Source organism: Danio aesculapii, chromosome 4, assembly GCF_903798145.1.
Source record: "Danio aesculapii chromosome 4, fDanAes4.1, whole genome shotgun sequence".
Classification (NCBI taxonomy): Eukaryota; Metazoa; Chordata; class Actinopteri; order Cypriniformes; family Danionidae; genus Danio; species Danio aesculapii.
The window spans coordinates 50,234,422-50,252,700 of record NC_079438.1 but is presented as its reverse complement, the minus strand read 5'-3'; the positions used below and the strand labels follow the sequence as shown (position 1 = coordinate 50,252,700).

The 18,279-nt window shown below is 33.7% G+C and overlaps 1 protein-coding gene across 2 annotated transcripts in view; it reads right to left on the bottom strand.

Moving 5' to 3' along the window:
* Positions 1–12,155, bottom strand: part of chst11 (carbohydrate (chondroitin 4) sulfotransferase 11) — a 75,602-nt gene extending 63,447 nt beyond the window's left edge. Inside the window, exon 1 of one of the 2 annotated variants that reach the window (XM_056455988.1) lies at positions 11,883–12,155. In XM_056455988.1, coding sequence (XP_056311963.1) covers positions 11,883–12,000 — 118 coding nt within the window. In that variant the 5' untranslated portion in view covers positions 12,001–12,155. The remainder of the gene's footprint in view (positions 1–11,882) is intronic. The other variant, XM_056455989.1, reaches the window with a different exon arrangement.
* Positions 12,156–18,279: the final 6,124 nt, after the last annotated feature.

The window sequence follows — 18,279 nt, the reverse complement described above, 5'->3', positions numbered from 1 at the left end:
TATATTATATTATATTATATTATATTTTGTTTTATTTTATTATATTATATTATATTATATTATATTATATTATATTATATTATATTATATTATATTATATTATATTATATTATATTATATTTTGTTATATTATATTATATTATATTATATTATATTATATTATATTATATTATATTTTGTTATATTATATTATATTATATTATATTATATTATATATTATATTATATTATATTATATTATATTATATTATATTATATTATATTATATTATATTATATTTTGTTTTATTTTATTATTTTTTATTATATTTTGTTATATTATATTATATTATATTATATATTTTATTATATTATATTATATTATATTATATATTTTATTATATTATATTATATATTTTATTATATTATATTATATTATATTATATTTTATTATATTATATTTTATTATATTATATTATATTATATTATATTATATTATATTATATTATATTATATTATATTATATTATATTAAATTTTTATATTATATTTTATTATATTATATTATATATGTTGGCGTGGGTTTCCTCCAGGTGCTCCGGGTGTTTCCCCCACAGTCCAAAGACATGTGCTAGGTGAATTGGATGAACTGGCTGTAGTGTATGAGTGTGTGTGTGTGTGTGTGTGTGTGTGTGTGTGTGTGTGTGTGTGTGTGTGTGTGTGTGTGTGTGTGTGTGAATGCGAGAGTGTATGGGTGAATCCCATTTCTGGGTTGCGACTGGAAGAGCATTCGCGGCGTAAAACATATGCTGGAATAGTTGGTGGTTCATTCCACTGTGGTGACCCCTAATAAAAAAGGGAGTAAGCTGAAGGAAAATGAATAAATTAAATTGTAGTTCAGTTGATTGCGTATTTTGGGAGTGTCTCTACTGAGTATCTCATCCCTTCATTTGAGCTTATTCTGTCACAGACAAAAAATGTGACCTCTTGACCCTGTCCTCACGGTAAAAGTCATAAATAATGGGCAAATGTGCTTAGGTCCCTCTTTTCCCATTAACAGTCTAGAGCTCAAGGCGTACGGCGAGATCAATGCTTATCAATACTCTCTCCAGCAAAACACTCAATTCAGCACTCGCTGACACTCCACGCAGCGTATAATGACCACAACTGACAAAGACACTAATGACACACACACACACACACACACACACACACACACACACACACAAAGATCTGTCTTATTGGTTCATCCAACAAATTCTCCTGGACAGTACACCTCAAAAGGTACTCATCAAAGTTAAAGGTCCCTTTAAATGTGCTTTTTTATTCGATGTTTGACTTAATCTCAAACGAAACATGAAGAGAGGGTGGTGGGAGTCGTGGAACATAGGATCATTCCCTCATAGCAAACTAACGGTAAGCAGAATCAAATGGTCAGACTTTGATTGACGATTACCAAAACTAATATTTTATTTTCAGTGTTTCAACTTGCAGGGATGAATTGTTCACCTAAAGAATAACAATGTGCGCTAGCAAAGTCAACATTGTAATTTTTGAGTTCACATGGACTTTAAGAGTGTACTTTCAGGGAAAATATCAAGTCACTACTGAGCAAATCTGCAACCTCCATCTCTGTCCTAAACTATAAAAAAGCTCTTCTTCTGGGATCCACATGCACGCGGTGACCTCCCGAATCTGTAATTATCAAATTCAAAAAAGCAGCAACACATAATCACACTACACAAACTCACTCCTCTGGCATATTTAAAGCACCAGCTCCTAAAAAAGCAAAGTTATTATGGGATTTGGGATAGAATCATCTGTGCAATGCACAGAGATCTCTTCATGCCTCCAGTTGTGGGTGACTGGCATCCAGATGTTGGATTTGGTAAATGACACTTTTTTTTCCGTCGTTAATCCGTGGCTCCGCCCACAACGACACGCTGCAAACAGAGCAAACTGAGCTTAATGAGCCTAATGGGCCGCTTATAAACCACAACACATGTGCGCACCTTTAATCTCACACACATATGGCTGAGCAGAGCATTGTTTCAGCATTTAACCATCAGAGAGACTGAAAGGACAAGGGAAGCCAGAAAACACGTGTCTGTCTGTTAGAAATAAAACAACAAGGAAGCCTTCCGGATACACAAGCAAAATTGACATTTTCCAAAAGTAGCAAAGCTTATCAGGAGGCAGCGCATGTTTACTGGGGGCAGGTATGATAGCGCCAGATGTTCGCGTGCCACCCAAAAACATGAATCGGGGAGTGTGAGCCATAAATTCAATCAGTTTCGGCAGATGGATATCAGGGCTCTGGCTCCAACACGAGACACGGCGCAGTAATAATAACAAGAGCAGAGAGAATGTGGATCAGGGCCATTAATCAAACCTGATCTCACTACTGTTACAAAGTTAATGGTTCAAAGGCGACGGTAATCTTGTACAAGGCTTATCTGGATAATACACGTGGCTCTGAATTGTTACATTTTGATAATGTGGATTAGAGTCCACCACTATTTTATGTCTGGGAGCAGCTTGATAATCTGCAGTATAATATATTTACTTCATTGGTGAATGTGTGGTACTTAGTATTATTATTATTGCAATTATTATATTTCTTAAAATAGTTATATTAATTATTTCACATATTACATAAATATATTTTTTCATTACAGACTAATTATTTGCTAATTAATAATATAGTTAATTTATTATGAATTATAATGTATTTTTAAAAATGTAACTTGCAAATCCACTACTATATGTCTGGGAGTAGCTTGATAACTCATTAGTAAATTTACTAAACTCCATTTTTGAAACTGTTAAGCAGATCTCTAAGTTTGGAGGGAGCACTATTAGCTTAGCTTAGCATAGATCATTAAATCGGATTAGACCATTAGCATCTTTCTTAAAAATTTGACAAAAAAGAGGCTTTCGATAATATTTATATTTGACTGTTTTTAATAATTTTGTAATAATTTCAACAAATTATTAAATTAAAAGACCAAATAATTTCACATCTTTTTATTATTAAAATGTCTTCAATAATATTAATACTCCAGCTGTACGGGTGTCCATTTCTCTGTGTCCAGCTTAATCATGTGGGTGTGTGTGTGCAAACTGAGAGCTTGAAAAACAACCGACCCACCAAGATCACACAAACAGGACATCCTGCATATGCACTCTCAAAATAAATGGACACAGAAAAAAAAAAACAACAACAATGATTTCGGAACTGCCAGGCAAACACTTACGCAATTGTAAACACACAGCCTGACTTGAGTTTTGGCATGTCATTTGTTTTCGCGTTGGCGTGACCTTTATCATTCACAGACATCAAATGCCAGGCCTCCTCAACAGACTCACAAGACGAAGAAGAAAGACTGCCGTACGTCAGGGAAACTCAGGCACACAAATACAAACACACGGCCTTATCTGTAACAACTGGGATACTTTATTCTCCGTCCCAGTCTGGCCCTTAAAGAGATAGTTCAGACAAAAAGTGAAATTTACTTACCCACTATTTACTTAAGTGATTCGAAACATTTTTATTCTGTCAACTAAACAGCAAATTTTACACCTCCACAAGTGTTAAACAGTTGAGTTTCACCATTTTAATACATTCAGCAGATCTCCAGGTTTGGAGGGAGCACTATTAGCTTAGCTTAGCATAGATCACTGAATTGGATTAGACCAATAGCATCTTTAAATAATATTTCTATTCAAAGCTTGACTATTTTTGATCACATTCAGATGATCTCTGGGTCTGGCAGGAGTACTTTTAGCTTAGCTTAGCATAGATCATTGAATCGGATTAGACCATTAGCATCTTTCTTAAAAATTGTACAGAATTAAAAAAAAAAGTTTTGATAGTATTTATATTTAAAGCTTGACTATTTTTGATCACATTTAGATGATCTCTGGGTCTGGCAGGAGTACTTTTATCTTAGCTTAGCTCAGCATAGATCATTGAATCAGATTAGACCATTAGTATCTTTCTTAAAATTGCAGAAAAAAAGTTTTGATCATATTTATATTTAAACTTGACTATTTTTGAACTCATTTAGATGATCTCCAGGTCTGGCGGGAGTACTTTTAGCTTAGCTTAGCATAGATTATTAAATCGGATAAGACCATTAGCATCTTTCTCAAAGATTGTAAAAAAAAAAAAATTTTTAAAGCATTTCAATAATATTATAGTTAAAGCTTGATATTTTTTAACACATTCAGATGCTCTTCGGGTCTGGCAGAAGTACTTTTAGTTTAGCTTAGCATAGATCACTTAATCGGATTACCATTAGCATCTTACTTAAGAAAAATTTGATAATTTTCCTATTTAAAGCTTGACTTTTCTGTAGTTACATTGTGTACTAAGGCTGACAGAAAAAGAAAAGTTATTTCCGTGGCCGATATGGCTAGGAACTATATATCATATATCAAAGTTCTATGATTATTATGCTAGGATGAGAGCATAATTCTTAGCTATATTAACCTATAAAATAACAACATTTCATTTTCCATCAGTCATAGTACACAGTGTAACTACAGAGGAGTCAAGCTTTAAAACGGACAATTATCGAAACTCCTTGATCCTTTTCGAGTGAGATGCTAATGGTCTAATCCGATTCAATGATCTATGCTAAGCTAAAAGAGTTCCTGCCATGAATTGTAAATCTGCATGAATGGTAAAACTCAACTGTTTAACACTAGAATAGTTGTAAAATGTACTCAACATTTACTCAAAACCTGAACACAAGGGAAAATATTTTGAAGAATGTAGAAATCCAGTAGCTGTTGACATCCATTGTACAATTTTGTCCTACTATGGAAGTGGCTGTCAGTTTCCAACATTTTTTTAAAGTATCTTCTTTTATGTTGAGCAGTAAAAAGCAACTCAAACAGGTTTGGAACAAGTGGATGAGAGTATTTTCATTATGCGAACTATCGCTTTAAGGAGCGCTGAAATCCCTGCGGACATTTCTTATCTCTTTAAGTTAAGACAACTCATTTCAGTCGCTGTCTATATTTCCCTCTCCAATTCCGCCCAGAGGAAAACTCCATCGCTCAGAGGTCGCTCTTATCAAAGTTCTCCGTTATTCTTCATTTAAGTAACTTTTTCTCCACAAATCCTCAGGAGAAATAAAACTAGAGATAATTGAGCTATCAAATGAACATCGATAGCATTAACATGGTGCAATCTAATGAGAAAAGCTGAAATATCAGGCTTTTCATTTCATGTATTGACAAATCCAAGCATATAGACATCTTATAAAAAAAAACTTGGGTATTGAAGAAATATTGCAGCTTCATTTTGTGCATTGACAAATCCGAGCACAGGCCTCTTATGAAAAATAATTGAGGCATTCAAGAAATATTCCAGCTTCAAAAATTTATTTTAGGTCATCCTTCAGTTTCTGTACAATAAGAACAGAAGTCAAGGTTTCAGTGAAGCGCTTACTCATGAAAGTGAATGCAGGTAATATTAATCTTGTGATATGATAAAAGCAATTAGATTTCAGCCTCTTTTTGGTCATGCTTTTGGATATCTGTCATCCAAACAAAGCTTTAATGTTGGTATTTTATTCACAATAGAACATGTTAACACCCGTATTGACAGAGAAAATATTATTATATTATATTATTATTAGGGTCACACTTTACAATAAGGTTTCATTAGATAATGTATTTACTAACATGAACTAAGCATGAACAATACTTGTACAGCATTTATTAATCATAGTTCAACATTTACTAATGCATTATTAACATACTAATTCATGCTTGTTAACTTTGCACTGTGAGTTAACATGAACTAACAACAAATAACTTTATTTTCATCAACTAATGTTAACTAACATGAACAAATGCTGTAATAAATGTATTGTTCATTGTTTGTTTATGCATTAAATAACATTAACTAAAGCACTTTGGTCAACATTTGTTTTAAATGTGCTATATAAATAAAAACAAAGAAAAAATTAAAGGTTTTCTAAAATAATAATGTTTAAATGTTCATATTAGATATTATTAAACACTGCATTATTTATTTTTTAATATTTGCACAATTAAAATTGGTAATGTTGGTATTTTATTCAGAGTACAACATGTTAACATTCATATTGGCACAGAAAATATTTCACTGTTCACAAATGCACCAGTTTTCAGTTCTACTTAAACATTATTATAACATAATAATTGTTTTGGATTGTTATGAATGTCCATAGTCTATCTTATGAAGGAAAAATTAAGCAGTACTACTGAAAGAGAAAGTATTTTATCCAGGGTTAAACATTAAATAGGCATAAAAGCATAATAACCAAAAAAAAAAAAATAGTTGAGCTTGTGGCATCAAATTGGCCTACAGTTTTTGGATTAAAGTGCATAAAGAATGTCTACTACATTTAATTCTGCACACATTACACTGTTATATTTGTGTTATAACCAAGCACACTATTTCTGTTGATCTTGAATGAATGCAAAAGCCAATCAGAAGCATATATGTAAAGTTGTAGTTGACTTATATTCTCTTAATCAAGCACTTCAATGCTTCATTTTATAAATGTATAGTTTAGTATACAATATGTATTAGTAACAGTTTATTCTATTCTGATTGACTGAGGTCATTGGATCAATTTAAGTAACTTTAACACAAAGAGAAATGTTTTATTCATAAAACATGCCGCTACTACTACTACTACTACTACTACTACTAATAATAATAATAATAATAATAATAATAATAATGAACATTATTTTTATATAGCACCTTTAAAAGTAGCATCTCAAGGCATTTTATAGACATGTAAAATGTGAAGTAGTAAAAGATACATACATGGATGAATGTAAAAAAGATATAATAAAATTAATTAAATCACATGAAATAATAATAATAATAATAATCATCATAATAATAATAATAATAATAATAATAATAATAATAATAATGAATCCAATAATTAAATAAAAGCTACCCTAAGAACGTTTGTTTTAAGTGATGATTTAATGCATAGCATCCCTGCTAGTTTACATCTCATGGCTGTACTATTGAAAGGGAAATGATTTAAATATTTGCAAAATGGCAACTTTCATTTCAGCTAAATTGTAAAAGCCTCACTTCAGTTTAAAAAAAAGAGGAATTAGTTTTGCGGTAAGGAAATTCATACCCACATATCCTCTCAATTGATTTTAAGTACTGGAAATAAAACCCTCTGAAAAGATTTCAGCTGCATTTGTTCTTATGGATGTATCTAATTTTACATAGAAAACGTTAGTACACTGTAAAAAATGCAGGGTTCCACACAATTTATTCATGTTCTCCCAACACAAATCAATTAAGTTAACGTAACAATTTTAATTTAATTCAATTACAATTCATGTTTAATTCTATAGTGCTTTTACAATGTAGATTGTGCCAAAGCAGCTCAACATAGACGTTTTAGTAAAGTCCAGATTTCAGTTGACGTTCAGTTTAGTTCAGTGTATTGAACATAAAACAATTGAGTTGTCCCAAAACAATCTCAACAATCTTGTGTTGTTTCAGCTCATTTTAATGAAGTAGTTTGAACAAGCAGCTAAATAATTTGTTTTGAGTGTAAGTGATTTATTTAATTACAATAAAATCGAAAAAAGTGTACATTTGGACAGCTTTTGTACCTTTGTGTCATCTCACTTCTGAATTCTCACTTAACATTTAAACATTGGCACCATTCTTCATTTAGTTAAAGGGAGGGGGAAATTCTCATGTTGATCAACATATGCTGCAAATTCTGTGAATGAGCTTCACTTGTACTCAGATTATTACTCAAGTGTATTTTCTCTGCTCTTATCATAAAAACACTGGAGCTTGACATGAATGTCATCACTCCTAGGCTCTTTCTCATTTCCAATGTGTGTGAGTGTGTGTCTTGTCCTGTGCCAGTGTGTTTTCAGGGTATGTTTGTAGGCTAGAGTGCATAATCAGGTCAAATGCAGGGGGAGGAAAGGAGAAAAGAGCAAGGGCGGCCATAGACACACACACACACACACACACACAGACACAGAAAAGGAAACTGAAACACCTGTCAAGCCGATGTGGGGCATAAGGGAGATTGTAGTATTGTTCATAAACATGTGGGATGCACAGATGTGTTAAGAAACAGCTGCTCGTACCACCATGCAAAAAAAAAAACACCTGTACATCCCGACAGACCATGGGATGCCATTGCATCTCAGTGATGCTTTTAAAATGTTTATTTACGACAGGAAACTGCAGGTGAATAGGGTAAAATAGGGGTATTGACTAACACTCCATGATATTGATTACATTTGACTTGCAAACTATTTTTGTATTATTATTAGTAGTAGTATTATGGTCATTAATGGTTATTAATAATAGTTTAACAGTTACTAATGCATTAATGACATCAAATTCTTGCTTGCTAACTTTAGATAATGCACCGTGAGTTAACATGAACTAACAATGAATGACTTTATTTTCATTAACGTTAACTAACATGAACACATACTGTGATAAATGTATTGGTCATGGTTTGTTCATGTTAGTAAATGCTAATACAACCTTATTATAAAGTGTTACCGGTAACACTTTAGTTTAGGTCACAATTGATGGTATTCACAAACCATTAACTAACACTACTAGCTTAATAAACGACTAATAAGCTGTTTATTAATAGTTAGTAAGGTAGAACGTTATCAATTAGGTTTTGGGTACGATTAAGGATGCAGAACAAGGTCATACTTATTAACTAAAACTGAACAGTGAATATCTTAATAATAGGCAGGTAATAAGCCAGCAGTTATTATATTATATTATATTATATTATATTATATTATATTATATTATATTATATTATATTATATTATATTATATTGTTTGATTTGTATTTTAATCAATATTTGTTGTTTTTAAATGTGCTATATAAATAAAAACAAACAAAAAATGTGATGTTTTCTAAAATAAGAATGGTTAAATGTTCATATTAGACATTGTTAAGCAATATGAACACTGGAGGAAGTCAAAATTTGCATATTAGTCAAAGGTTTTTTACAGAGGGGATTTGGGGAATCTCTTTTTATAGTTGAGAAAATACTGGGAACAACCATGTAATGGTTTAAAAAATGTTTGTAGATTGTCCATGGCATGTTGCGTATGATTGCATCCCTATATATGAATATAGATATGAATTGTAATTGAAATGTAATCAAATGTCCAAATACAAAACACTTAAAGGTGATTTTTAGGTGTTTTCTTCACATAAAACTAAAAAAATTAACTGAAAAATAAAAAATAGTCATTTTAAAGGATTTAGTTTGCATATGCTTTGTTGTGGATATTGTGTCATCTCATTCTCTGTTTATAATGTAAATATGTGTATAACTTTACACGGAAAAGGTTAATAAGCTATTTATTTACAATGAAATCTAAATTTTTGTGTCATTGTCATCTTCATTTACATTCAAAAAACCAAAAACTTTTGTTGCTTGTTTAAACTACTTATTTAAAATGAGTTGAAACAACTCAAGTCTTAAGGTTTTATTTAGGGACAACTTAATTGTTTTATGTTAAATCCAATGTGATCAATTCTGCGTAACCCAACATTTTGCTGTCTGTCTGTCTGTCTGTCTGTCTGTCTGTCTGTCTGTCTATCTATCTGTCTGTCTGTCTGTCTATCTATCTGTCTGTCTGTCTGTCTGTCTGTCTATCTATCTATCTATCTATCTAAAATGAACACTACTGGGCGGTATGACGCCATTCTCATTCGCGCTTACCAGCTAATCGCTTACTGCCGTATGGACAGCTTTCCCGCAGTAACCAGTTTGTCCTGTTAGCTCGTCATGTACGTCGGAGTTGACCACAACGATGTTGTTCGAGCCCTTCAACCAATAAAGTTGATTGATTTTAGGGAAGGAGGAGGGTGGGTCAGTCAATCGGTCAGTCAGTCAGTCATTCAGTCAGTCAAACAATGAGTCAACAGCGGCCTCTGGTGGGTTTACGGGAGAACAGCAGGCACTCGCGAGAGAAATTTGAGATCTCAAAAAGCATACACAGCGGCCTCTCGTGGATTAGAGAAAACAAAAACTGCAAAAAAAAACCCACCTCTTGGGACGTATTTCGTGGTCTCCAGAAATGTATATAGAGGTACGTTTTCAGAACCAGCCTGGGTTGAATCCAGCAAAGTAGTTTGAATGAGGCATCTTGTTTTTATCTAATGGTGGTCAACATAGGCTGCAAATTCCTTGTGATTTACAATAAAATCCCCAAAAGTGTAAACTTTGATATCTTTTTGTCATCTCACGGCAATGCTACTGATAAAAATGCTATTTTAACTTTTCATTGCACCATCAATAATTCCCAAAAATCTCACAACTGACTTGTTCCCTGCTTTTGCCTGCAGTATCTCATCTCAAATCATCAACACAGGAGGCTATTGGCTGCATGTCACGACCTGCGCTTTTTGATGCTGGGGCAACATCTGGATGAGTGAGTGTGCATGAACTCATTTCTCCATCTTTCGTCTCTGCAGAAGATGCAGATGACTTGGGCATTCCAGCGAACTGCTGAGAAGCTTCACATGCCGGTGACGCTGATGACTCACCGCTTCCAGAGACATTCCTTCATGCCGGTGGCCACAGCAGTCGCTCACCGCTGATCCGCTACACTGCGTTCATTGTGCTTTCCTGGATCTTCCATCCGCAGCACATGGGAAAGCCCGGAACATGCTACATGCTTTGGTTAAACCGGTGAGCAAGACTATGGAAAAGTCATTATGACACATCCTGCATCATATATCAGTACAATTTCCAGATGGGTTGTGAGTGCAACGTATGTGGAGATTTGCTGGATTTTCAAGTAGATGGGTTGGATGGACGTTGCAAATTGTGCTTTGATAATTAAAATAAGATAGATAGATAGATAGATAGATAGATAGATAGATAGATAGATAGATAGATAGATAGATAGATAGATAGATAGATAGATAGATAGATAGATAGATAGTTTTATAAATAACTGGACAAAGGGAAGGACAGACAGACAAAGATGCTGGGTTCCACAGAATCAATCACAATTGGATTGAACATAAAGCAATTAAGTTGTCCCAAATAAAGCTGGTTATATCAACAAATATATAGGTGTAATAGGGACTAACCCAACTACTGTTTTTTTTTCAATTAATATGAACAAATTTAACCCAATGTTTGGGTTAGTCCATATTTTACCCAATTTGAGTTTAAATAACCCAGTATTTCTTAGAGATAGATAGATAGATAGATAGATAGATAGATAGATAGATAGATAGATAGATAGATAGATAGATAGATAGATTGATTGATTGATTGATTGATTGATTGATTGATTGATTGATTGATTGATTGACAAGAACTAATGTGCTACTGTACATTCAGCGATGTATTTCTCAATTATTGAATCACTTTACTACTCCACTTCTCGCTTTCACTTCAGTTCGCCAGCAGCATAAACAGCAGTGCTGAACAGAAGCAGCAGGGTGACTGTATGTCAGCTGTGTGTCAGTATTGATGTATGGCTGTTTGAACAGCGTGTCAGCGGCTCTTTGATTCAGTACAGTGACTCTACTGTACCGGCCACCGGAGACAATGACCATCCCTTCCACAAACACGAGCTCGAACAGCACACCAGGGCTCCAGCCTTTGTGTGTTTCCACGATCAGAGCCGGAGATTAAAAATACATAAAACCCCGAACGTCGTTATTGGCAGGCAACAGAGAGCCGGAGCTTTGATGCTGAAATCAGTACATCATTCACTCTCGCTGCTGATCGATTCCCTCCTTCAAACAGCTCATTGATTATTAATGGCATTCTTCCACACTAAATCAACCATGTCAGCGAGCATATCGAGACTTTAAGAATGAAACCAGAAGTCCTACCTGGTTGGAACATACTTTGGAAATAGAAGATGACCAGAATAAAAGATCCTAAACAAGTGGCCAGCACCATCCGACAGATCCTACTCATCCTCATGAGGTCCAGTATGGTTTGTTTCATGGCTGGGCACGGAGGGACGGAGGGAGGGAGGCTGCCGAGCCCCGTTCAGCGGGTCTGTGTGTTGATGCTGATGCTCTCTCTCTCTCTCTCCCTCTCTCTCTCTCTCTCTCTCCTGCTGCTGCCGCCCGCGTCCGTGTCTCAAAGATCTGCGCGCTGCTCCCTCGAGTGCACTATACCTTCCTCCGCACACTAGACTACAGCGGAGAAGCCCCGCCCCCTCCCGCTTAATAAACGCGCCCACACTGGAAAAGTGCTTTCATCCATAACAGCATCTTTACTTTCAGTTTTCACTTGGTTTTAATTTTACATTTAGACATTTAGCAGACGCTTTTATTTCAAAGTGATGATAAATTAAGCAAATCATCACAATAGCAGTTTTGACCTTATTCTGCAATATGGAAAATTTGCTTTGTGGTTGTTTTAGAACTTCAGATTCGGTTGCCTATGGGAGAAATGACTAGGAATAAGTGCTCTATAACAAGTGTGTTCATGACTATACATAAAAAGTATAATAATATAATAAGAAAATATCAGTTTGAGCATCGAGCAGCATAACGAGCAGTTTTTAACAATTAAAAATCAATTGAAGTGAATGAGACCTGAAGTCTTGAGCCAAAACGTTTCCAATGGTGGTGCCCATATACATGAATAAGGTCAATAAAAATGCTGTAACTTGATGAGGCAATGAATTGTAACTTTATTTTCTTTATCATTAATTGAATTCAAGAATGTTAGGAGTATTTAGATTAATAAAACTAATGACTGTGGTCGTTTTTCAGTACATTTTGTTCAGTATCAAAGTGTAAGAAAAACAAATATGTATGCTTTCAGTACTAGCTCTACCTTGATTGAATGTATCGTTTCAGCATCCTGATCTCCATCGACAATCAATGTTTAAGTTTTATTTATTCATTTATTAATTTATTTATCAATTTTTAGTCTAAACTTGAACACATCTTGACCAACTATGTATAATATTAATAATTGAGAGATACAAGAGGTAGTTGTTGCTTCATGGTCCTCTTTATTGTCTTTTATTACACAAACATTTGTATGTTAGAGTCAGTAAAACACTTTGCATCACAAAATGATTTATAAACATGTTGGATAAAATAATACACACTGTATAGATACTTAAATCAACTCACATCACGATAAATAAGTAAATAACAACATAAAACCTTACCCGTTTGTACAGAAATGCTATAATCTTTATCACAAACTGGCTAAATTAATATTATTGTGTCAGGAAGACAACTCAGTTGAGCATTTACAGTAAGTGATACACACAAAAAACTCTGAATAACTGAATAAACTTCTATATGACATCAGCATAATAAAATTATTAATAAAATATTCAGTTAAAACTAATTGTTTAACCTTAAAGCATGTGAATTACAGTTTTAGATGATATTTAGATAATTTAAGCTTTGTAATAACTGAGAGAGACATAAGTTAGTTGCTGCTTTATGGTCCTCTTTGTTGTCTGGGGATGTGCTGCAGTCGTCACGCTAAAGCCCCGGTCAGATCACACGAATTTGTCTAAAAAAAAACACTGTAAAACCCAAAAAGTTAAGGTAACTCAAACCATTTGAGGAAACCGATTGCAACAAACCATTTAAGTTCAAAAACCAATCCTAATGAGTACTGTGAACTTAATCCATTTGAGTAAACGAAGCAATTTAAGCACAGTAAAACCCGATAAATGAAAAGAACTCAAACCAACTGAGTACTGTAAAACTCAGTGAGTTAAGGCAACTCAAACCCTTTGAGGAAACCGATTGCTACAAACCATTTGAGTTAAAAAAACGAATCTATATGAATACTGTGAACTTACTCCATTTAAGTTGAAGTAATGAAGTATTTAATTAACTCATTACCTTCAACACTGAGTTCAAAACTCGTTTCAAATGAGTAGAGTTAACTTTCAGTAAATTTTGAGTTAACTACACTCATTTCATTTGATTAAGTTGACTGTTAGGTTTTACAGTGTATAATTCCCAACACCAAATGTTATGGTAGCACTGGCATTACATTCAATGTATTATTCAGTAATTTGATATATTTCAGGACAAACCTTCATTTAGTAACATCTCAAATTATTTACCAGCTCTAAATGTAATGGTTATGATAAAAAAATACCTTAATAGGTTAATTACATTAACACTCAAACTTAATTAGGAATGTCACAGCAACGGTTTGATCTGTAGCCAATCAAGAAAAAAAATATTCTTAATAACACTGACTTCTGACTTAATATTGCCTAATAAAATCTAACTGAAACCTTATAGACCATTTCAATGTGGTCATATGATTGGCCCATAAACATTTCCTGCCTGCTATCAAATTTCATAAATTTAACAAGAGGCAATTCAATCATAACTTAATGTTAAAACAGCTATCATAACATTATTGATCAACATGTGGCTCTTTTTGGATTATTGGAAGCTATAGAAATTAAAAATGTAATAGAGGCAATACATTGGGACCATTGTTTTTGTTTACATCCCTCAAAATGGTCAATATTCCAGCCAAACTAAAAGAAAGAAGACTAATATTATAGGAAAAACTGAGCAAATGTCCTTTCTCCATTAAAAAGCTATTGAAATTTTTTTTGAAAAGGATTAAAAATGGCATGGCTAATATGTTTGCCTTCAACTGTTAATAAATAAGTGATCATAATCTATTTTTTGTATTTGATTTCTCATTAATGGAGTAGGGTTGGCATCAATGATATACATGGGTGTTATACAAAGATATAGTAAAGCTAAGCAGGGCTGAGCCTGGTCAGTACCTGGATGGGAGACCACATGGGAAAGCCAGGTTGCTGCTGGAAGTGGTGTTAGTGAGACCAGCAGTGGGCACTCAATCTGCAGTCTGTGTGCGTCCTAACACCCCAGTATAGTGAAGGGGATTCTATACTGCTCAGTAAGTGTCGTCTTTCGGATGTGGTCGTGAAAAACCCCAGGATGTCCTTCGAAACCCCAGCATCCTGTCCAAATTTGCCCACTGGTCTCTGTCCATCATGGCCTCCTAACCATCCCCATATCATAATTGACTTCATCACTCTGTCTCCTCTCCACCAGCTGGTGTGCTGTGTGCGGTGTGTGGTCTGGCTGCCGTCGCATCATCCAGGTAGATGCTACACACTGGTGGTGTATATACTGTATAATGTAAGGAATTATTATTATTATTATTATTATTATTATTCCATTTCTGTTGTACAGTAACTGAACTTATTGCGTGGTCATAAACGTGAAATACTGTAATTATTTATGAGAACAAGATGCAGTGTGATATGTACTGCCTTAAATAAAACAAAGTCTGTGGTCAGATTGGTGGAAATCCCTGCGACATGTGCTGGAAAATAATGCAGAAGTTGGAGAGACAAGAAAAAGCCTGATAAATATTCGCCAGCAGGGGGTATTTACGTTATTAAAAATCATTTACATTGCTGATGAGATGCCTAAGTCAACATACTGCACAGATGATAAATAAATCTGAAGAAAAAACCAACAAAGCTAATTGAATTGAACCTGCTTACACACACCAGTTTGCACACACAGCCTTTGGCAAACAGTGTTCAGTCGATGTCCCCCTGTGGTGAAGCATGCATACAACACAAAGCCAATCACAATGGCAGAACCGACTTGGGAGATTTAAAGAGGGAACTAATCAATGCTAAAGCCTAATAGAATGTTAATTATTTATTAATGCGATCCCCGCATGCGTATAGTTGTCTCTACATAATCTTTCGAAGTTACTTGGGGTGGGCGCGGAGGAGTTTGTGGCCAAATCTAAATTGAAAATTAAGTCCTAATTTACATGGATAGAACCCGTCACAACATTTCCTCCTCAATAAGCTGCTGCTAATATAATTACGGCATTCACGGTCCACGGCGTACAACGCTGAGTGAAGCAGAAAACCTTTAAAATTCATGAGTGATTTTGCATTCTGGACCTGCTGATTAGAGGCACTTTCTGAGGTGTCCATTCCCAAGAGGAAGCACTCAGGGAATTGGGCCAGAATTACAAGGTCATGGTCTTGATGTCCTCTGGGCCCCTACGAAAAAAAGACAAGGGAGTTTTTACTGTACAGCAAGAAATTAAAGTATGGAAACTCCTATAAATGCTGTTGTTTGTGGCCAGCCTGTGACCGTAAGTGGAACTTCTGTGCCAGTTTAGGCCTGAAATGTGCAGCTAGAACTGGTGAAATATAGGGAACTGTGTATTTTTGACTTTGAGTAATTAGTTAAAGCTGTTACTGGACGCGCTAATGAGGAAATTGCAGTGCCTGTTAAATGCATCACATAACTCTTTTGCTCTCAGGTCAGTGATGAGCATGTCAGGGTTTTGTAATTAGAATTGGATATTTCAGAGCTGGCATGTTTAAATTGGTACTTTTAAGGAAATGTTGGCCTCTTAGACTACACACATCAGCAGTCAGAAATAAGTCAACTATGCAGCAGGAAGGAATTAAGACCACTTGAAAATTCTCTGGGTTATAATAAATTTTGTGTTTGAGTAAAACTTTGTCCCCCTCAATTACAACAAATGAAAACATATGTTTTTCTGACCAATTGGCATGTCTAAGGGGAGCAAATCTCTAGCATTTAGAGCTAGTTTCTAGCTCTAAATGACAGCCTATTCCTTTGAAAATTGCAACAAATATCAGACCTTTACAGAATGAAAGAAACTTTTTTTTAAACCCAAAATCCAGTGAATCCAGATAAACTAAATTCCGTTATATCTTAATTTATTCAGTTCTATATACACACATTTTGGTTTAAATAAATAAGTAAGTAAGTAAGTAAGTAAGTAAGTAAGTAAGTAAGTAAGTAAGTAAGTAAGTAAGTAAGTAAGTAAGTAAGTAAGTAAGTAAGTAAGTAAGTAAGTAAGTAAGTAAGTAAATACATACATACATACATACATACATACATACATACATACATACATACATACATACATACAGAAACAAAATTCCCATCAATAACAAGAAATGAAAACATTTGTTTTTCTGACCAATTGGCATGTCTGAGGGGGAAAATAAATGTGCTTCTAGCTCTAAATCTAAATCGCAGTTTATTTATTTGCAACAAATATTATCAGACGTTTACTAAATGAAAGAAATATTAACATTTTTCTCAAACTCATAATAAATCCAGATAAACTGAATTCGGGTCTATCTTAATTGCTTTTATTTATAGATATAGGTATTTTGGAATGAATAAATGAAACATTTTGTCCCCTCAATAACAACACATGAAAACATTTGTTTTTCTGGCCGTTTGGCATGTCGGAGGAGGAAAATAAATCTGTTTCTAGCTCTGAATTACAGTTTATATTATGCAAATATTATCAGACCTTTACAGAATGAAACAAAAATGAACATGTTTCTTAAACCCATAATAAATCCAGATAAACAGATTTCTGGTATATCTTAATTTCTTTTATTTATATAGCCTAGATATTTTAAAATAAATAAATATTGTGTTTGAGTGAAATGTTTTTTCCCCTCAATAACAAGAAATGAAAACATTTGTTTTTTAGAGCAGTTGGTATTTCTGAAGAGGAAATAAACCTGTTTCTAGCTCTAAATTAGAGTTTATTTATTTGAAAATTGCAACAAATATTATCAGACCATTACAGAATGAAATAAATTTTCCTTAAACCCATAATAAATCTAGTGAACCCAGATAAACTGAATTCGGGTATTCCCTAATTTATTCCATTTATAGCTATAGATATTTTGGTTTAAAAAAATATATATATATAAAATAAATATTGTGTTTGAGTAAAATGTTTTTCCCCTCAATAACAAGAAATGAAAACATTTGTTTTTCAGACCAAAGGGCATTTCTAAAGGGGTTTCAAGCTGTAAATGAGTTTATTTATATGAAAATTAGAACAAATAACTTTTTTTTAAATAAATCCAGTGAATCAAGATAAACAGAATTCTGGCATATCTTAATTTCTTCCATTTATAGCTGTAGATATTTTGGAATGAACAAAAAAAATTATAGATAGAATCAAAATATAGAATAAAAACATCAGTGATGCACCTGCAAGCACACACACACACACACACACACGCACACACACACACACACACACGCACACACACGCACACACACACACACCTAGATGATTATAAATGAATCATTGTAAATATACTGATTATTATTATTTTCATTACTGTTTTATCCTAAAATGTTGATTGTTAAATGTACAGTTTATGCTGATATATTATTATTTTTGTATAGATTTGTATGAATAATA